The 19,410-nt window shown below is 45.6% G+C and overlaps 1 protein-coding gene across 4 annotated transcripts in view; it reads right to left on the reverse strand.

Annotated features, from left to right (window-relative positions):
* NRAP (nebulin related anchoring protein) overlaps positions 1–19,410 on the reverse strand; it is a 76,611-nt gene that overhangs the window by 20,738 nt on the left and 36,463 nt on the right. For all 4 annotated transcript variants that reach the window (XM_050802689.1, XM_050802686.1, XM_050802687.1 and 1 more), the window contains 11 exons: positions 16,785–16,883; positions 15,560–15,664; positions 14,269–14,376; positions 12,612–12,923; positions 11,356–11,460; positions 8,190–8,288; positions 6,447–6,551; positions 5,572–5,679; positions 4,918–5,031; positions 2,969–3,166; positions 1,212–1,316 (listed from right to left, as the gene is read on the reverse strand). In XM_050802689.1, the coding sequence (XP_050658646.1) occupies positions 1,212–1,316; positions 2,969–3,166; positions 4,918–5,031; positions 5,572–5,679; positions 6,447–6,551; positions 8,190–8,288; positions 11,356–11,460; positions 12,612–12,923; positions 14,269–14,376; positions 15,560–15,664; positions 16,785–16,883 (1,458 nt within the window). The remainder of the gene's footprint in view (positions 1–1,211; positions 1,317–2,968; positions 3,167–4,917; positions 5,032–5,571; positions 5,680–6,446; positions 6,552–8,189; positions 8,289–11,355; positions 11,461–12,611; positions 12,924–14,268; positions 14,377–15,559; positions 15,665–16,784; positions 16,884–19,410) is intronic.

Raw genomic sequence — 19,410 nt, forward strand, 5'->3', positions numbered from 1 at the left:
AATAAAAGTCCAGTCACCCTCCCAGGGGTGAGCAAGATTCCCCAGGAAATCAGAAAGCTTAGAATTCTAAGACTTCTGTATTTTTAACAAGAAATTATCACCATTTCAAGCTTGTACATATACAGCTGCCAGAAAAGCACAGTGCTTAGATTAGTGCTAATCCTCACAAAAATTAAAAGAGAGGGGTCTGAGTATACCCATTAGACTAATTAAGAAGTGGAGCCTCAGAGAGGGGTAGGTCACTGGCTTGAGGTCACACAGCAAATCAGTGCTGGCCTGGAATGTCAATCTCTCTCTGTTGGTCTTCAAAGCCTGCTTTGTTTGCACTGTACCACAGGGCCACTCTTCAAAGGGACACAGGGAAAGAATATCTCATGGGCCAGTGAATAATCCTTGTATGTTAATAGAGGAACCGACTCCATATCCTCAAAGCTGTCTTAAACGGCATGCAGTCTGAAGGGAGAATCCAGTAAGAAAAAAAGAAAAAAAGGCCAGCCCAGGGGTTAGGCAGTGAGTCACTGCTGCTAAAAGTTTAACATCCAACTGGCTTTAGTGGTAAGAAACAAACTGATTGGCTGGACGCAGTGGCTTACGCCTGTAATCCCCAAACTTTGGGAGGCCACAATGGGCGGATCACTTGAGGTCAGGAGTTCGAGACCAGCCTGGCTAACATGGTGAAACCCCATCTCTACTAAAAATATAAAAATTAGCCAGGCATGGTGGCACTCACCTGTAATCGGGTAGGTAGCACTCCTACCCAGGAGGCTGAGGCAGGAGAATCGCTTGAACCCAGGAGATGGAGGTTGCAGTGAGCTGAGATCATGCCACTGTACTCCAGCCTGGGTGACAGAGCGAGACTCCATCTCAAAGAAAGAAAGAAAGAAAGAAAGAGAGAAAGAGAGAGAGAGAGAGAGAGAGAGAGAGAGAGAGAGAGAGAGAGAGAGAAGGAAGGAAGAGAAGGAAGGAAGGAAGGAAGGAAGGAAGGAAGGAAGGAAGGAAGGAAGGAAGGAAGGAAGGAAGGAAAGAAGGAAGGAAGGAAGGAAGGAAAGAGAGAGAGAAAGAAAGAAAGAAAGAAAGAAAGAAAGAAAAGAAAAGAAAAGAAAAGAAAAGAAAAGAAAAGAAAAGAAAAGAAAAGAAAAGAAAGAAACTAACTGATTGTCCCCTGCTGTGGAAATATGCCCTGGACACTCAACACCAGCATCCACAGTTACCTCACTGATGAGTTCCGATGCTTTCTTCCTCCCTTCAATCTCTAACGTGCCTGGAATGACACAGGCAACGCCTCGCATAAAGTTCAGGTCCGACCGGTACAAATTCTAGAAGGAGTAATAAATACAAAGAATCAGAAAAGCCAAGCTCTCTGAACAAGGAAGCAAAGCAAAACCAGAGGTCTCAGGACACAGCATCTGACAGCGTCATAATTAGAACTCAAGGTTGAACCCGTCCCTCTGGATATATTAAACTCAGCCAACACACAAACGCTTCTTGGTAAATGCTCACTAGCGGGGAAGCAATGTAGGTCAGAAGAAAATAATTCTGCTGTCACTTGTCTCAGTGTAGCTGTTCCAGGGAAGCAAGACAGATTTTTATTTTAATGTGGGCTATCAAAAAATAAACACTGAAGCGGATTGTGGTTAGAAAGTCAGTTGTCTTGGGGCAAATGTGGAAATGGTCTAACAGGTCTTCTAAAACAAAATCCAGCAGCAGCGGATGGCATTAATTAATCATGGGTTAAGAAAGAACTAATAAATAAATCCAAAAGAATCTGGCAAAGGCCTGCCTGAGTTCCTGTGGGTGGGGGCCAGTGTGTGTACCTGAGTGATTTGGGCTGACAGTTTAAAGAGTCCCCAGATTCAGTGAGGTGCCCCCTGGGCGTGCTGCCTTCCAATCGCTATCACAACCAGAGGCTGGGCAAGCGAGGGCTCCGCTCAAGTGACAAACGGGCCCCCGAGATAAGCGTGGCAGCTCCCTCGTTCCTACAGCTGCTCTCAGTTTCCTGACAGTTTATGTCATTCAGTAAATGCTGTACACAGGCGTAAAATCCAAACAGACGACAGACACCCAGATCTGAGTGCCGCTCAGATCGCAGGCACTGCCAAACCAGGAAAGAGATTTTGTGCGGAGTTTTCCTTTCCTAAGCAGGCCCATTACCTGCAAATTTCATAGCATGGAAACCTAGCAAACTGGGGAATAAGTAGAGAACAGGATGTGGATGCCGGTTGGGGAGAACATTCTGGCTCTCCTTGGGAGTGAGGAAGTCTCCAATGCCTCCTCACCCTCCTGGGCCTGTCTGCTTCAGAAATTGGGCATCAGGAGTGAGAAATGCATGTCAGAGGAGTACAAAGACTCCTCAAAGGCCCCCAGGGAGGGTCTCCAGGGCCCTGATTTCCCTCTCCTCTCCCTGAAGTGCATCAGTCCTGACAGGTTCTGAGTAGCCTCTCCCAACAGATCTTAGCCCTCCTCAGAAGGTGGGTGGCACAGGAATGCATGAAGCACCAAGAGGAATCCTTCCTGCAACTTGAGGCCAGAGGCAATATCATTGGCAAGTCTTAAACATGCACAACCATGAACCTGGAGGGCATCTTTGTCATTCGAACCTCAAGTTCAAATCCCAGCACTCCCTTTCTCACTATAGCTGTGTGATCTTGGGCAAGATATTTAACTTCTCTGCATTTCACTGTAATTTCTCTGTAAAATAAGGATAAACTAATGATATGGGCTGACTGTGAGATAATCCATAAAACAATGCTTAGAGTGCAGCAAAAAATAATAAAGGGTGGTTATGATTAGATTTGCGTAACTGTGCTTAAGGGCTGTGCAGGAACTCTCAGACTGGGTTTCAAAATACGACTTGGGTTTAGGATTTCTCATTTCTAGAGATTTCACTGAGCCAACAGGAGCTTGGAGGTCACTGCCTTGAGGGCCTGAGAGAAGAAGGGCCCCCGAGAAAGAGGCCAGGTCTCCTTACCTCGCTCTGCAATTTGTGAGCTTTCTTGGCACAGCTCAGCCTCAGGTCTTCTGCCAAGGAAGTGTACTGGGGCAGTGGATGTTTGTAGTCCTGGTCGCTGGCCAGGGTCTGAGCCTTCTTGGCATGCACCAGGGCAGCCATGTCCAACGGCAGATGGAACTGTGCCTTTGAGTGTTCAAAGCCTTTTTTGTAATTCACCTAGAGGGGTAGACAGAGCAACAGCGGCTATTTCAAAGCCACTATTTGCAACGGGACCATCAGGGAGGGCAACTGCAATGCAATTGTCCGGAGGTAAGCCCAGGGGAATTTCTTGGCAGGGGCAGTGCTCCTTTCTTGCAGAGACTGGCCTAATAAGCAGGACTTGTCTCTAGGCCCTGACACTTACTACCCCCAGCTCCTGGAGGTCATTGATCTGGATGAAGACAGCCCACAGTTCCCTCATTTGGGGAACATACAAAAGTTCAAGTAACAGTAAATAATGTCAGTGATTCCCTTGCTCAAATTTTAGATCTTTCTATTTTTCAGAGGCAAGAAGATGCATCGCTCCCTGCCCACCATATTTTTTCCCATCATCCACTCAAGTTCAGGCATGAGGGATTCTCCTCTCACACTAGCTAAGGAAGAGTTTCTTCAAAGCATTCAGTGATTTTCCTCATCAACGTGGGAGCCGGGAACAGTGGGGAGATGCTTGGAGAGTCAGTCCTTAGGGATAGGTGTTCCCAAAAACCCAACACACATTCTGGGAGAGGGAGGGGAAGACCCATTGCAAACCATAGGTTCCACTATAGCCCTTGGAGGAGCTGTGTTTAAAGGTCTGGGAAACTCACTCTGGAAATAATCAGATGCAGAATCACCATCTCTTCCTCATCCTCCTTTTTCCTTCCATTGTCTTTCATTGCTCTGGCCACCCCTCCCTGACCTGCTACCCCCACTTCCATTCATTCTGTCCTCACCCCTAGCATAATGCCAAGGACAATTCATATCCAATCTCATATTCTTAGGTCAGCAACTCAGGATGGAAAGGAAAAAAAAGTTATGAATGGGGAAACTGAGGCAGAATACAAAATGGCAGAGAACATGTGAAGTTGTGGAAAGACCATGAGAGGTAGAGCTGGCTCCACGGCTTGGCTCTGCCCCTATCTAGCTGACCTTGGACAAGAGACTGAATCACTCAGAGTTTCTACTTCCCTATGAGAAAATAAGGAAGAATAACAAGATGGAGTTCCTAGAGATAGTCTGACAGTTAACTGAGACACTGTATATAAAAGCACTTAGCCCTCTGTAACATGCTGGATACAGATTTCATCACCAATGTTAGCCAACTCACATATGTGCAAGGAGACAGCGCCTACCACACATTTGCCAGTCTCCAGAGGGTCATAACCCACAATGACAGGGTCATTGCAAACTCAGACGCCTACAGGGGACAGGTCGGTAGCATAAAGGAGTAAAGCAGGAAGTGAAGAGGAGGGTGGCTGCCTGGCCTACTGCACGGATCCCTTCTAAATGGAGCTGTTGGTCAGGAAGCCACTTCAACCAACTGTAGCCTTAAGGAATCCAGGTCCAGCTTCTGGCCAGAGGCCTAACACTTTTATATAAAATTTTCCATTTTTTAAAATTTGCAATTAATCCACTCTGCAGACCAAATGAAACACCCCTGAAGGCCAAACCCAGCCCAGGGTCAAATCCAGACGAGTGGCCAGTGACCACTGGTCAAAATCATAGAATGCCCAGCCCAGAAGGGAACTAAGGGGTCAACCAGTCCGGCACCTCATTTTTACAGAGGAGGAAGCTGTAGCCTGGAGGGACAAGTGATCTAACAATGTCACATAGCAAGTTAGTAACAGAACCAATACCCACATCCAGAAGGACAAATGAGGCTAGGTTGCTGTGCAGTGAGCACTGTCAGGTGGGGGGCCCACAGCCCTGATGCCTCTCCCCCCACTTACATCACTCTGCAGTGAGGTCGCATACACTGAATGTGCAAGGCTGATATCATCTTCCAAGCTCCGGGAACCAAGCATCTGTCCTTTCATTTTCTCAAATGCCTCTTTGTATTTGTACTAAAGGGAAAGAGAGCGGGAGAGAGGAACAGCTCAGGGATAAGGGACACAGAATGGAAGAGGTGGGCATTGGGTGAAATGTTTTGTTCTTTTGACAGTGACTGGGTGAGTTAAAAGAAAATGCGCGGGAGTCGTCAAAAGGGCTATTCTTTCATATGCAAGACTCCCAATGACTAAAGGGCTCGGCTGTGAAATGGCAGGACGCATTAGCACGTGGGCGGCCCCGCGCTGGAGGAAGGTGGGTGCATTGTTAGCCATCTCTTCACGTGGACTCTCTTTATGAACACCTTGGTGAAGGGTGCATTTCATCTGCCCAGGGTCTATGTTTACAGTCCAGCATTTGGCTTTGTATCCCAGGCTGGGGAATTTTTTGTTGCAAGATATGTTCTTTCTCATTGGTCATTCCCTGATTGCCCTGACACAGTCAGTTCAGGGAGGACAGGGAATTATCTACAGGCAAAAGAAGGCAAGGGTTAGGGGCAAAAGGAGTGAAAACCGGTTAGTGTTGAACATTGTCACAGGAATGGGGTGAATGCTTACATCACTTATGATTTCACCAGAAGCCTTTGCTGCTTGGAATGGAAGGGCATCCAACCTCAGTTTATAGCCACCGTCTCGAAGTTTGCTCCAGGATTCCTTATAACGCGTCTGTCGGGAAGATGTGCACAGGGAAAGACCTTTAAGCGACCTGGTGGTTTCCTAAACTCTGCCTTACCAAACTGGGAATCTGGTTGGTGGTGGGTCCCCTCCCTCCCTGGCCAGTTGGAATTAGAGATCATGGTGGCTTAGCTAAACCCACATGAGTTGGATCCTGCCTTGTGCCCACCATTGGAGGTGGGCAGGGGATGCGGTTGAGCGGGGACAGGTTGAGGCATAGAGGGGAGGGGAAGCAAAGGCTTTAGAGTCAAACAGACACAGATTTTTCTAAGCAGCAATTTGATTGGAAGAAGGAGGCACGAGATTGCATATGCATAGTGCTTTATGTCAGATAAAGAAAAGTCAGACGTCTCTATCAAAGAACAGAAATGGTGGGCAGGGGAGCTGACAGATTTTGGAGAGGAGGAGTTAAGCCCCAGGTCTTCCCTTGGTATAGCCACTGGATATACTCAGCTATATTCTGATGTTCCCACTTTCCAGCTCCTCCAAACCAATGCTCTTTGAACTAGGCAGAGAATTTTCCCAGATCATTCTTTCAAATGAGCGGGACTCTTCTGCAGGACCAGCTATGTAGTATGCAGGGCCCAATGCAGATGAAAATGTGGAGTCCCTTGTTCAAAAATGTCACATATTTCAAGGTGGTGATGGCAGAACATGAAACTAGCTCAGGGGCTTCTGAGCACAGGGCACTGTGTGCCTGCCCATGACTAGCCCTGCTCTCCTGTCATTAAAACGCGTGCCTCTTGGGTCAGACTCACCTCACTGATATTCATGGCATTCAGCTTGGCCAGCAGGACTTCAGGGAGGTCAGCAGTTGGCGTGTAATGATGCTTTATGTTTTCTCCTTGTTCCCTGTATAATCTCTGTGGATGGAGGGAGGTTTTGCATGAAACCTAGAGCCCATTCCACGCAGCCACAAGCCAGGTGACGCTCCAAGAGACCAAGCTGCAGTAGCTGCCACCTCCTCATAAAGACACGATCTCGGGCACCCTGCCTCCACCCAGATTTTACAGTTAGCATGGTGGCATGCGTGTCATTTCCAAGCTCTGCTTCCTAGCTCAGAACATGACAAGCTGAAGCATTCCCCTCAGTGAATGCCCCACTCACAGTAAACTGCTAAGATGGGTGTCAAATGAGAAAACGAGGTTTACTTAACACGTAGTAATAATTTGGTGATTAACTATCAGCTATGAGAGGGCATCAAGATACAGAAGGTGAGAAAGAAGATGGCTCTTGTACAGGTGAGGTTTTCTCCTCCCTATCTCAATCCTCCTCCGATCCTCCATCTCAAATATTCTTCCCCTAAGACATGACTCCTGGGTGGGTCTGGGACTCCGTTCTCCCAGAGCTCTGACCCAAGCTTCGGATGTCCTGGTAGTTAATAATGACACACGCAGTTGGCATCGGCCACCAGAGAAAGTTTCCAAACAGGGCTTTTCCATCCCAAATCTTATCAGATGTGTCCAAGTTTCTACGTATCACAGCAGTGCCCCCTAGAGTTGGCTAGGGTAAGGAAGAAACAGGTATTGTTTTTCTTCATACAGAAGTTCTTGTTTGACCATCTGTGTTTCTCAGAAATCAGTTTGATTCTGATGGGCTGATTATGAAGAAGTTATAAATTCCTAAATCCATAAGCTTATAAATCATCCCATCCCAGATTCTAACAGGCACTCAGGCTGTTTCAGAATGCCTGTCAAATAAAGCGGAGCCAGAATCATTTGCTCAATTGGGAAACAAGGAAGAGAATTTTGAAACCTATACCCTCAAGGTTTGTAAATTTTCCTCATGGAAAGTTGAATGGTTTAAAGGTATTTAAAAGCCAGATTTGCCCTGCACAAAGATCCATGGGTTTCTCTTAGTAGAATCAGCCAAACAGGGTTAATCTACATCATAAAGTGATTTTTTTCAGGACCTCATCGTTCACTTTAGTCTCCAGCCGACCCTGCAACCCTGCACCCCAGCCAACCTTTCCCACAGAGGGAAAAGGGTCAAATCTTGGTTTCACATCCTAAAGGAGTATGGGGAAATGGCTTGAAAGTTAGTCTAATGTATATAAATCAGACCCAAATCATGTTCAAAGTCTCTGGGAAATTCATAGAGCAACAATTGCTGGCCTTGGGTCCTAAAGAGCTCTAAGCACAGCGTCAGGATTCCAATTACCAAGAATTTCACCCAGTTCTGAAAACAACACTTTCAGAGCAAAGGAGAAGGGAAAACGGCCTCACCACGAATAAATTGGTGAGACATGCAAATGGGAAGGAGGGCGAGCATCTTGGGGCAGTGGGGTGGTGGAGCCCCACTTGGCATTCTAAGTGCAGTAACACCCCCATTTGCATCCTAATGAGGAAGCACCCCCACTAAGGGAGCCTCTGCAAAGGACAGGGAGCGCCTTCATCCTTAGGACAACAGAAGGAGAAAACCCAAGAACCCCTCCGCTTCAATCGCAGTGTTGAAAGAAGAGCCCACTCTTAGAGTCATAATGTATATACATTATCACTTACATCCACTGCTTGGGTATAACTAATTCTGGCCTGGACCATCTCCGGAGTGTCTTTAATACTGGTAAACTTCAAAGCATCTGGATGCTGACGGTACTTCTTCTGTTGAGCAGAAAAAGATCAAAGCTGTGAATTTTGTGCTGCTCTTTCATGCCATTTGAAAGAGAAAATCATAGGTTGCTTGAGATTAGAGTGAATTTGTGAACATAATTATTATTCTGCTTCCTCCATCTTTATATCCTAGGTGCCTTCAGGTTAATATTTGTTTCAATTTAAGAATAACCTCATGTCAATTAACATTAAAGTATTTCTACCTGGTGCAAAGAAAACATCTCCAAATTAGATTATACTAGTAAAAGACTGTAGGATACACACTTAGAAAAGGATTCTTTTTATAGGCTTCAAATACTTTGTCGCAGTTGTTTACATATCTTAGTTTGGGTCTTCTAAGCAAGAAAGAGCATTCAGAGCTACATTTATCCATTTAAGCTTTCTATTTTCCTTCCACAAAAAAACACCGGCAGACATTATCGCAGTCAAAACCCTCACATTTAGCAGCCCCCGACTGTATGCCGTCCAGTCACGTTAGAGCCTAGTTCAGTTAACATAGGAAATAATTCTTCAAAATATTACAGTAACAAGAAAAAGGATGCCATTATTGAAAAGAGTCGTCACATAGTTTGAAGGACACTGAAGCAAAAAAACAAAAAAAAATCACAAAAATGCTGGCAAAGACCTAGATACCCAATTTTGAAGTATTCTGAAAATCTGTTTAAATTAATTTCTTTTTTAAAAATCAAAGTACTTTTCTAGGAGACTGAAACCATTATGACTTTAATGAGATCACAGAGTTTATGCTTTCCAAAACAGAATAATTGTCTTAAACACACTCTCCTTTATCTGGTTGGGTTTTTGTATATTGGGTTGTCTTAAGACGACACAGATCAATAGACAGCTAAATCGAGCTCACCACCTGTTTCTGCAAATAAAGTTTTATTGGAACATGGCCACGCTTATTCACTCACATGTTGCCTACGGCCATTTTCCAGCTAGTTGTGACAGAGGCCATATGACCTACAAAGCCAAAACTGTTTACTATCTGGTCCTTCACAGAAAAGGCTTTCTGACCTCTGCTTTGGAGCGTAGGTGTGCGTGAGAATTTGTGGCTCTTTCAACAGTGCCAGGCATTCTCTCTGGAAGTTAAGGAGGTGGCCCAGGCTGGACGCAGTGGCTCATGCCTGTAATCCCAGCACTTTAGGAGGCTGAGGAGGGTGAATCACCTGAAATCAGGAGTTCAAGACCAGCCTGGGCAACATGGTGAAACCCCGTCTCTACTAAAAATATAAGAATTAGCTGGGTGTGGTGGTAGGCGCCTGTAATCTCAGCTACTCAAGAGGCTGAGGCAGGAGAATCGCTTGAACCCGGGAGGCGGAGGCTGCAGTGAGCCAAGGTCGCTCCACTGCACTCCAGCGTGGTTAACAGAACAAGACTCGTCTCAAAAAAAAAAAAAAAAAGAAGAAGAAGAACAAGGTGGCCCAATTCGACACTAACTTGTAAATGTGACAGCCTGACATGAGATGGGGGGGAAAGTTGCTGAAAGATATCTTGCTTTACTTATTAAAGTTTGAGGACTAGCATGCGATAAGCCCATCAAAGAGGATAAGCAAATTTGTTGAGAAAGTATGCACAATGAGGCGACTAACTAACAGCTGTGGGATACATGGTCCCCTGAAGATTCCTTGGCTGCCAGATTTGGACACATGAAGGAAATCATCTTGAAGTCTAAATTATGCAAATATGGTCTTTAGTCTTCATTTCCTTTTGTGAGTGAGCCCAATATTGAGAGTTTGGGATCATGAATCTTCAAACCTAAATGTTTATTCCTACAAGTTCTTCACATTCATCCTCCCAAAGGGCCTCTCCTGAACTAGAATGAACAAATTAGAGCAGTGCTATTCCCATGGAGTTCCCAGGGTCTTCTGAGCCTTGAGTGTTGACCAAGGTCCCTAAAAATCAGGCCAATCAACATAAGGCCACTTTTTGAAGTCAACTCTACAGTGTGCCAGGTAGTGAGAATGACGTTCCATGGGAAAATACTAATGCTGGACGGGTGTGTTTGAAAAACCAACAAGGGTGTCTTTCTATTTTAACTATAGGTTCAGAAAGAAAGCTTTTTCCTCAAAAAAAAAAAAAAAAAAAAAAAATTCCAGGAGGCTCATTGCCAAAGCTAACATCCTGTGGGACTATGGCCATTATGGTCCCCTTCCCTCCCAGAAAAGTCTAGAAAGACCAGGTTACTCTGAAGACAACTAGGCAAATGCTCACTTGTCTTCTGATCAAGTCTCCCCACAAGCAAACATAAAGAGCATGGGTGTGAATGGTCTGATGGTGTCCAGCCTCCTGGGAGCTTCGTCCTGTGCCACTCCAACAGGGACAATTCTGCTCCCTGGGGGGCATTCAGCAATATCTTGATCCATTTTTGGTTGCCACAGAGGGCACTACTGGCATCCTTGTAGGACGTCCTGCTAAACATCTTGCAGGGCACAGGATAACCCCACAACAAAGAAAAATCAAAATGTCAATAGCGCCGAGGTTGAAAAACTCAGAAAGAGCTGCTCAATGACACCATCATGAAATATGAAGAAACAACTTTTTGCAAGCAGTGATGCTGTAGGTTCCAGTCAAGGTGGCTATAAGTAGGCAGAACTGAGTAAACTGAAGTGAGACCCTCCCTCTAGAAAGAACCATGTCACATGGTGACCACCACGTGAATATTCAAAAACTGTTGACTCTGTGGCAGAAAGGGAGAGGAAGAAAATGTGCCTAAAGTCACCGAAGGGCTTTTTGGGTGCAATAAATGTATCTTTTCATCATCTCTCCTGTGTTGCTTCATTAAAAAGGTAAGTTGGTGGGTAGCAATTGAGCTCTGTTTGATTGTCATTATTATTCATAATATCATTTGTCACCCACTTTGTTTTTGCCAGGGCCCCTACTGTGTGTGTTTCGTATGCGGTTTCCCTCTAATTACCAGCCCTAGTCTGGGTTTTGAGGTCTTTCATGTGGCTTTGCCTTTTTCTTTGCCTTTTGAGTGGAAATTATTTTAATTTTATACAGAGACGCCACACGCCTAATGCAGCCAGGCCCGTTACAGGCTGTCAGGAAATCTCACCTCACTAATGAGTTCTCCTGCCTTCTTCGCCTGCTCCACATTTAATGACCCGGTGGCGACCCAGCCCGTGCCTTTCATCCACTTCACATCTGCCCTGTATTGGTTCTGACAAAGGAGAAAGAAAGAAAAAAAAAAAAAGCAGGCCATTGTTGGTGCACAGACATTTAAAGGGCTATTAGTGGCTCCCGACACAGCCTTGGTGCCAGCTGAGTCAAATTAGATGCCACTTTTGTCTTACGCATTTCTGCACAGTCACAGGTAGGGCTCCCAAAAGTCAATTAATTTCCCCTTTAATTGGAGGCATCCCTTGGGACAGTGGCTTTAGGCCCCACCCAACACTACTGGGGGTGGCGCAGGAGGGGCCAAACCAACCTTGCCCCTCATTACGGAAGAGTCTACTCGGAAAGAAGCACGTCCTCATTGTCTGCATTACCAGTTTTCTTGTTTAAAATGACACACGGGGGACAAGAAAATGAGAATTCACAACAGAACCCAGGTGGGCGCTATTTGAGGGAATTTCACAAGACAGCGGAGGCTTCCCACAGTGCCAATTCCTTCCTGGCCACCTCGGTGGGGGGTCAGGGTGTATTTCTTCTCATTTCTTTAGTTTCCATTGAATGAGTAGTTTTAATGGAAAGTCATTTAAATGGACACTTCCCTAAAACTAGCATATCATCATCTATCATGAAACAGCTCTACCAGGAAGGGTGTGTCTACACACACACACACACACGTCCTGTGTAATAGTCTGACTGCAGCTGACCTGCCTTCTCAGTTCACCCCCATTCTTGTGCAAGAGTCACCTGAAGACAGAAAGCAGAACTGGGAGGCGAGGATCAGGAGGACGGGGAAAGGGTTATTGAAGATTAGCGACCTACCCATTCCAAAAATGGGAACTACCAAAGTCGGGGTGAGTTATCAGCGACGCTCTCCCCTAGCAGGCCACTGCTAGGAGTGACACAAAGATACTTCCCCCCGGCAATAAAAAGAAACCTGGAAAACATATGTAGGCCAGAATTCCAAGAAGGAAAAAGTAACTCTATGATTTCTTCTGTTTGTTAGTACAGAATCTAAAATCAGCCTAGTTTGAATAAAAGTTAAACCACTAACAAAGTAAAGTGTTGCCACTTAGGGATCCAGAAACAGGTGTCCCATAGCATAAATAGTTGCGTTGAATGGCTTAGGGAAACACTTGCACTAGCACACACACAACACACACATACACACACATGTGCACACACTCACACAGAGCTTACATCACTCTGTAAGCCATAAGCCTTCTTGGCCCATTCCACCTTCATGTCTGTGGGCAAAGCCGTGAAGTGATGTGCCGCCGTCTTGTAGCCTATGTCTGTGGCTAAATGCTGAGCTTTGCGGGCATGCACAAGGTGGACCATGTCCAGGGAGACGTGGCATTGGGATTTGGTGTCCTCGAATCCCTTCTTGTACTCCAGTTCACTCTGCAGCTTGGACATTTGCAGTGAGTGGCTCATTTGCGAATCTCCCTGTACACCTTTTGCCCCAATGAGCTTCCCTCTGGATCTCTCATAATCCTCCTTGTACTTCACCTAAATAGGAACAGAGCAGGGATACATTAGACTCTCCTAAAGGAATTGTTAGGCTTCAGACTCCATGTATGAGAGCTAAGACAAAGCCATTGGACAGAATCCTATTAGAACTAGAGTCAAATGAAAGTTTGCCTTTTTTGAACATCTGATATATTTTCTTTCATCAGTGAAAGAAAATATTATTACCCATTATTTCCCTTTTCACCTCAGCTGCCAGAAAGCTCAGAGTTATAAATAAAAGTAGCCATGAAATGAAAAACATACAGAATAGCCAAACTACAATTGCTGCTTATGAAAGGAACTCAAATTAAAAGATAACTGGAGTACATATATATTTGGGGAAGTATGAGGGGCAAAAAGGAGCACATGGTTTGAAAAACAACACTAGGTCGAGAGTAACAAGGACCCGAAGCAAGAATAAATATGAAAAAGTTGTGAAAACTGTCAGAAGGCACCAGTGTGGGGCATGATTTTCAACATTATCATTGCTTCAGTCAGTGGTAGATTCATGTTCTACTCTCAGCTCTGGCAACAACAACAGTATCAATATCTGCCACCCCTTATCGAACCCATGGTAGAACCAAGCACGGGACAAGGCTGTGTAACTGAAGTGCATCCACAGACCAGTGCTGATCTGTAAAACGTTACCGACTAAGAAGAAGATAAAGGGCTTATGTCAGAATGTAAACCAACCACATCACCAAGCCAGTTGTTTTTGGTTTAGCTGATCTTTTTTGGAAGCAAGACTTTCTCGATGAAGGAAGCAGAGTTTGACTTAAATCCTGGCTCAAGCTCCTTTTCTCACATCCGACTCCTAACAGATTGCATTAGTCTATACAATACTTCATGTACATCAATTCATTCCATTTCCTTGTCATTATTTTGCAATTACCAATTTACCAGCAAGTTAACTGAGATTTTTAAAGCTTAAACAACCTTCCTGAAGTAACAATGCTAATGGATGACAGAGGTGGGATTTTATACAAGGTCTATCTGACACCAGAGCCTGTATTAACCATTAACAGACCACAATGTGCTTAGAAAGTCATGGAATGTCTCTGGGCATCAATTTATCTGTAAAGTGAGAAATCTGGATTCTTACTCCTGCTACTACTACAAATAGTAAGTCATCACTTACTGAAAATCAATGTGTGGCAAGCAGTTATTAAATAGACAGGCACGGATGTGATTATCTCATTGCAAGGTTAGGGCTATTATCTCCATTTTATAGATAAGAATCCTGAGGTTCAGAGAGATTAAGAACCTGCCCAGACACTCAGAGAATCTCCCAGGTATAAAAACACAGGATTCTGCAGTCTCTTTTACAAGTTGGGGACAGACTCACCTCACTAGCCAGGTCCCTCTTGGCTTTCGCTGCCAGGAAGGTCAAGGAGTCAAGACGTAGCTCAAACCCTTTTGCCTTCTGGTTTTCCCAGCTGCTCTTGTACAGTTTCTAAGGGGATTTAGGAGAGAAGGTGAGGAGGTTTTCATGTGAAAGGGTTCTCATGTGAGAACATTTCTCTAGACTCTAATGACCATTCTAGGAAAGCAATATTGATTATTACATTCTTCTCTGAGAGTCACAGAAATCATGTCATCTGAATACAGCCAGGCCTTCTTCCTGCCTTAAGGCCTCTTAACACATAGGGCTTCAATTAAAAAAAAGCAGAAATTAAACTCCAGAAGCCTTAACAAATACTAGGAGTTTTCGTGGAAGTCTCAAAAACATGCCAAAGGTAGGATAGCATAGCACAACACAGTGACGTTTCTGAGAAGTCTATTCTCCATCTCCGTCCACACACCCCACCCGGTCAGCAGCAGCTCCAGCTGCACCTCTTTCTCTTTCCTCCCACCTTCCCCCAGCCTCTAGTCCACCTGGGTCTTTTCCTTGCACCTCCCGTTCTCTCTCCTGCTCTTATCTCCAAATTTCAAGATCTTTCTTCTGGAAGGCTCCTTTCCCTTTCTGCATGTGAATCAATTTAACCTCTGCTTCTCCTCCCAATTCTCCTCCCCATCTATTTCTCAGATGAGGAACCCAAAGACCTGGGAGCTAAGCAGGGACAGCGAAGAAAACACCTTCCCCAGAAGATACAGACAGGAGGAAAGTTGGAACTATGGGTACTTTCATGACTAACAGCTACCACTGTGCACTTGCCTCTGAGTGCTTGATGTGTAGAGACTCACTAAAACCTCATGACAACCCGATGGGACTAATGTTGGCATCACTTTACCAATGGGACACCTGAGAACGAAGAATTTGCCCAAGGTCACACACCTAGTAAGTGGCAACCAAGGATCAAACCCAGACCATTTGGAGCAAATGTCTGAGCTCTTACTCCCCTCTACCACGATTATGCTGTTTCAACTCTGGCACCTAGAATAACCCCTACATCCAACCCCAGGATACATTCAGTGGCTGGAGTCCTCCGCTAGCCCATTCCTGTGAAAGTTGTCCTCCTCTCCCCCTAAAACACTGATCAGGAGCCAGATCTGCTGGGTGAGCTGTTTTTACAACAAACAGATGTATGTAACCTCAGTTGACGCAGACACTATGCCATGGCTGGTGGGCTTGGTTTACCAGGTGGCTATACACAAAGGAGAGCAGAGTTCATGCTGCCCACTCCCTCTCTCTGTACCTCGCTGAGATTTGCAGCATTGGCTCGGGCCCGCAGGAAGAGAGGCTCGTCTTTGCTGATGGTATACTGATGGACAGACTGCTCATTTCCTGCCTTGTAGGCCACCTGTTGAGAGAGAGCACTGAGTCAGGAACAGGTGGCAGGGGCGAGGTGGGCAGGGTGGCATCCCTCATGGTGTCTCTGTCTGGTTGGCACTTCTCTGACTTGCACAGAAAGTCCATTACAAAACCCACCAGATCAGACTCTGAGTGACAGAATACAGTCAAGGAGAGATGATGAGAGAAGGAGAAGCAGTGGGGAGGAGCTGGGAGAAAAATGTGGCAGGGAGCCAACCTGAAAACCCCTCCAAGGTTTCTCTTTTCACACCTTAACTTTGGGATGGTATCAACCTCCGCAAATGTTGGTATTTACACTATCTGTGGCCATAAAAATACCCCACCACGGGGTTCAGAGTAGTACAGACTCCCCAGGTGGGAAAAATAAGAAGCGTACTCTGCCTCCTTCCCCTCCATAATCAACCTTAATCCATTCATGGGTACTGACACCAGGAAAGTGAGCATGCGTGGACATCTCCTCCATGGCAAACTTATCATTCTTCTTTTTCTCTCCTTGCTTCCCCTCCAGCCCCAACTTGAGTTTCCAAACAGTGGCTTTCTGCTGACTCTGAGTTATGCTGATAGTATCCTTTCTGGCAAGTATATCTCACCTGGACCTTTAGGAAGGAACGCTAGGAAGGTCCCGGACAGACTGTGGCAACTATGGTCCTGCTTGGTGTAGAGAACTAATCTGTAAATAATGTGTGTGGTGCTTCTTTGTTCTGGCCCCATAAATAAGCTTATGTGGGTGTGACCTGCTCACACCCCAAACACAAATGTTGTCCTCCTCCAAGATAATTCTCTCCAGGCTCCAGAATTAGAGAGTCTTTGACGAGAGATAGGAGACAGAAGAAAAAGGGAACTAGAGAATACTGGAAGCTGAAAAGGAATAAAGTCAGCCCTGCATCTATCCCTTATAAAATCGGGGGAGATGGTGGTGGATGAAGCAAGGGCCCTGGTGTCCAGTTCCAGAAACGGCCTGGAAGCCTGGGGAAAGCTGGGTCCAGCCTATTTAAAGGGAAGGCTCTTTGGTTTCTGGATCATGCCTGGGCAGCACTTGCTGTTGTCCCTGAAGGATCCCAGGCCCATGACACAGCAGCTTGGTGGAGAAAGGGCAGCCCAGGACTCACCCCACTCTGTAGCTCCTGGCTCTTCTTGGCGTGCTCCATCTGGGAGCTGTTGGTCACGCTGGTGAACTTCAGCTCATCGACCCTCTGCCGGTAGTTTTTCTGTTTCCAAAGGAAAGGGACCCCACAGTATTAGGACTGGGTTACCCCTACCGCCCTACACATGCGCACGCGCGCACACACACACACACACACACACACACTTTCTGTGGTCCAAGCATTCCCTTAGGAGGAATGTTCTAGTTGATCCTGCAGCTTGAACAGAACCACACAGCCCTGAGATCACCTGATCCACTGAACTTGTTTTAGTTGCTATTACTGAATGGGAAATGTAATTTTCCTCTTCAGTAACCCTGTATTTCACCGTGTGCCCTGGGGAGGTATACATTTTATTTTATTTTATTTATTTATTTATTTTTTTATTTTTTATTTTTTTTTTTTTTTGAGACGGAGTCTCGCTCTGTCGCCCAGGCTGGAGTGCAGTGGCTGGATCTCAGCTCACTGCAAGCTCCGCCTCCCGGGTTTACGCCATTCTCCTGCCTCAGCCTCCCGAGTAGCTGGGACTACAGGCGCCCGCCACCTCGCCCAGCTAGTTTTTTTGTATTTTTAGTAAATATAGACCTGACATAGGAGGGTGAGGTGGAGGAAACTTGGACTTTACAATGATGAAGACTGAGGTTCAAATCTTGCCTGTTCATCCTTCCAGCTTCATCACCTCTGGTACATCACTCAATCCAACCTAAGCCACCCTTGCCTGGAGTGTACAATGAGGACAACAGTAGAAGCTACTTCAGTCTAGTGTGGAGCAGAGGCTTCAACACCATGTTTTACGTGTGAGTCAGGTCCCTGGGACAGTGTCAGGACATAGCCATTGCCATGGTGTTATCATGATTGTCCAGGAAGCAGAAGCTTTAAGGAAGGAGACACAGAGCCACAGACAGAAGCCTGCGGTCAGGTGGAATTCGCCTTCACAGTTTCTGATTTTCCAGATCATTGAGGTCTTGTCCTCGTAGTGTCCCCATCTCACAGCCACAAATTAATTGGTAAATTTTCAATGTGCTAATTCTGTCCCCCCTCAGGGACTTCTTGTCTTTCCTGAAGATTAGCTCCTCTGGCTTTTCCATTGAAACTGCCAAAGTTGCTGGGAAAGGTGGCCACTGAGGACAGCGTGTGGAAGCAAAAGCTTCACATGGCAGGGAGATCAGAGATGAACTCACAGCCTGGTTCTGGCAAAATTCCCCATGCCATCAGCAGGAGGGTTATAGCAACCACCGGAACCCAACATAGTGACTGGAACACTGGGAACTCCAACTTTTCTGCCTTTAGGGGGAAAAAAGTTCTAGAGAAAACATTCCAAAGAGACTTCTAATTTTCCTCCCTAGTTCCACTGTGTTGAATGGGAAAACTCCTTCACCACATAACTGAAGGGAGTCATATTGCTCTGCCATTGTTGGAAATTCCTGGTCATCCCAGACTATGCATTGGTCAAATCACAAGTACTTCCTGAGCAGCCAAGAATCTACTCCGTACAGAGCACAGAGGAACATAAAAAGGGTGAAGGAGATGATATCCTCCTGGCCTTGGAGGAGCTTAAGAATTAGCAGGTAATACAGGAAGTGAGATAGAAACTGACATTCCTGAATCTCAAGGACCAACTGGCTACATTCTCTCCCCTCTGCTGTACCCCTGTCCAAGATAGATGGGGCTCTGGTTGCTCCACCTGAACTTTAGTTAGTCTCCAACAAGCTAGGTAATGAAAGCCCTAAAGGGCTATGCTTTTCTCTCTACCTCATTCTACATTCTAAGCCTAAATATGTCTATCTCAGAGGAGGGTGAGTACAGTGGGAATATAAGAGTACATTACAAGATATGCTTTTGAGATGCAATACTGTCTCATGGTCAAGAGCGAGGGCACCAGATCAAACACCCTGGGGACAGATCCCAGCTCTTCTACTTACTAAAAGTATAACTTCAATCCCGCTTTCTTCATCTGTAAAATGGGAATATTAATAGGATAATCATACCATCTAATCACATAGGACTGTGGTGACCTATACATTAACAGTATGTATATAATACACCCAAAGTGGCGATTCAATAATGATTATCAGTCCATAAATGGCAGGTATTATTATCACCATTATTATCATTTGCAAGAGATATGCCGACTCAGCCTTCTTGGCCCTGAAACAAGAATCCCCTTTGAAGATTCCAAACAAAGTTCCTGAAATAGTGACACTTCCAAATGAAATGTCCTTCAGAAGTCCTCCTCTGCCTGATGCCAGAGCCAGCTTTCTATGGCATAAAGAGAGGCAAGGGCTTAGAGCTGCAGGCACCTGGGAGCGTATCTGATCCAATCTCTTCATTTTTATTTTATTTTGTTTTGTTTTATTTTTTGAGATGGAGTCTCGATCTGTCACCCAGGCTGGAGTGCAGTGGCACAATCTCAGTTCACTGCAACCTCTGCCTCCCAGGTTCAAGCAATTCTCTTGCCTCAGCCTCCTGAGTAACTGGGATTACAGGCACATGCCACCACACCTGGCTAATTTTTTTTGTGTCTTTAGTAGAGACGAGGTTTCACCATGTTAGCAAGGATGGTCTCCATCTCCTCACCTCGTGATCTGCCCAC

This window comes from Macaca thibetana, chromosome 9, assembly GCF_024542745.1.
Source record: "Macaca thibetana thibetana isolate TM-01 chromosome 9, ASM2454274v1, whole genome shotgun sequence".
Classification (NCBI taxonomy): Eukaryota; Metazoa; Chordata; class Mammalia; order Primates; family Cercopithecidae; genus Macaca; species Macaca thibetana.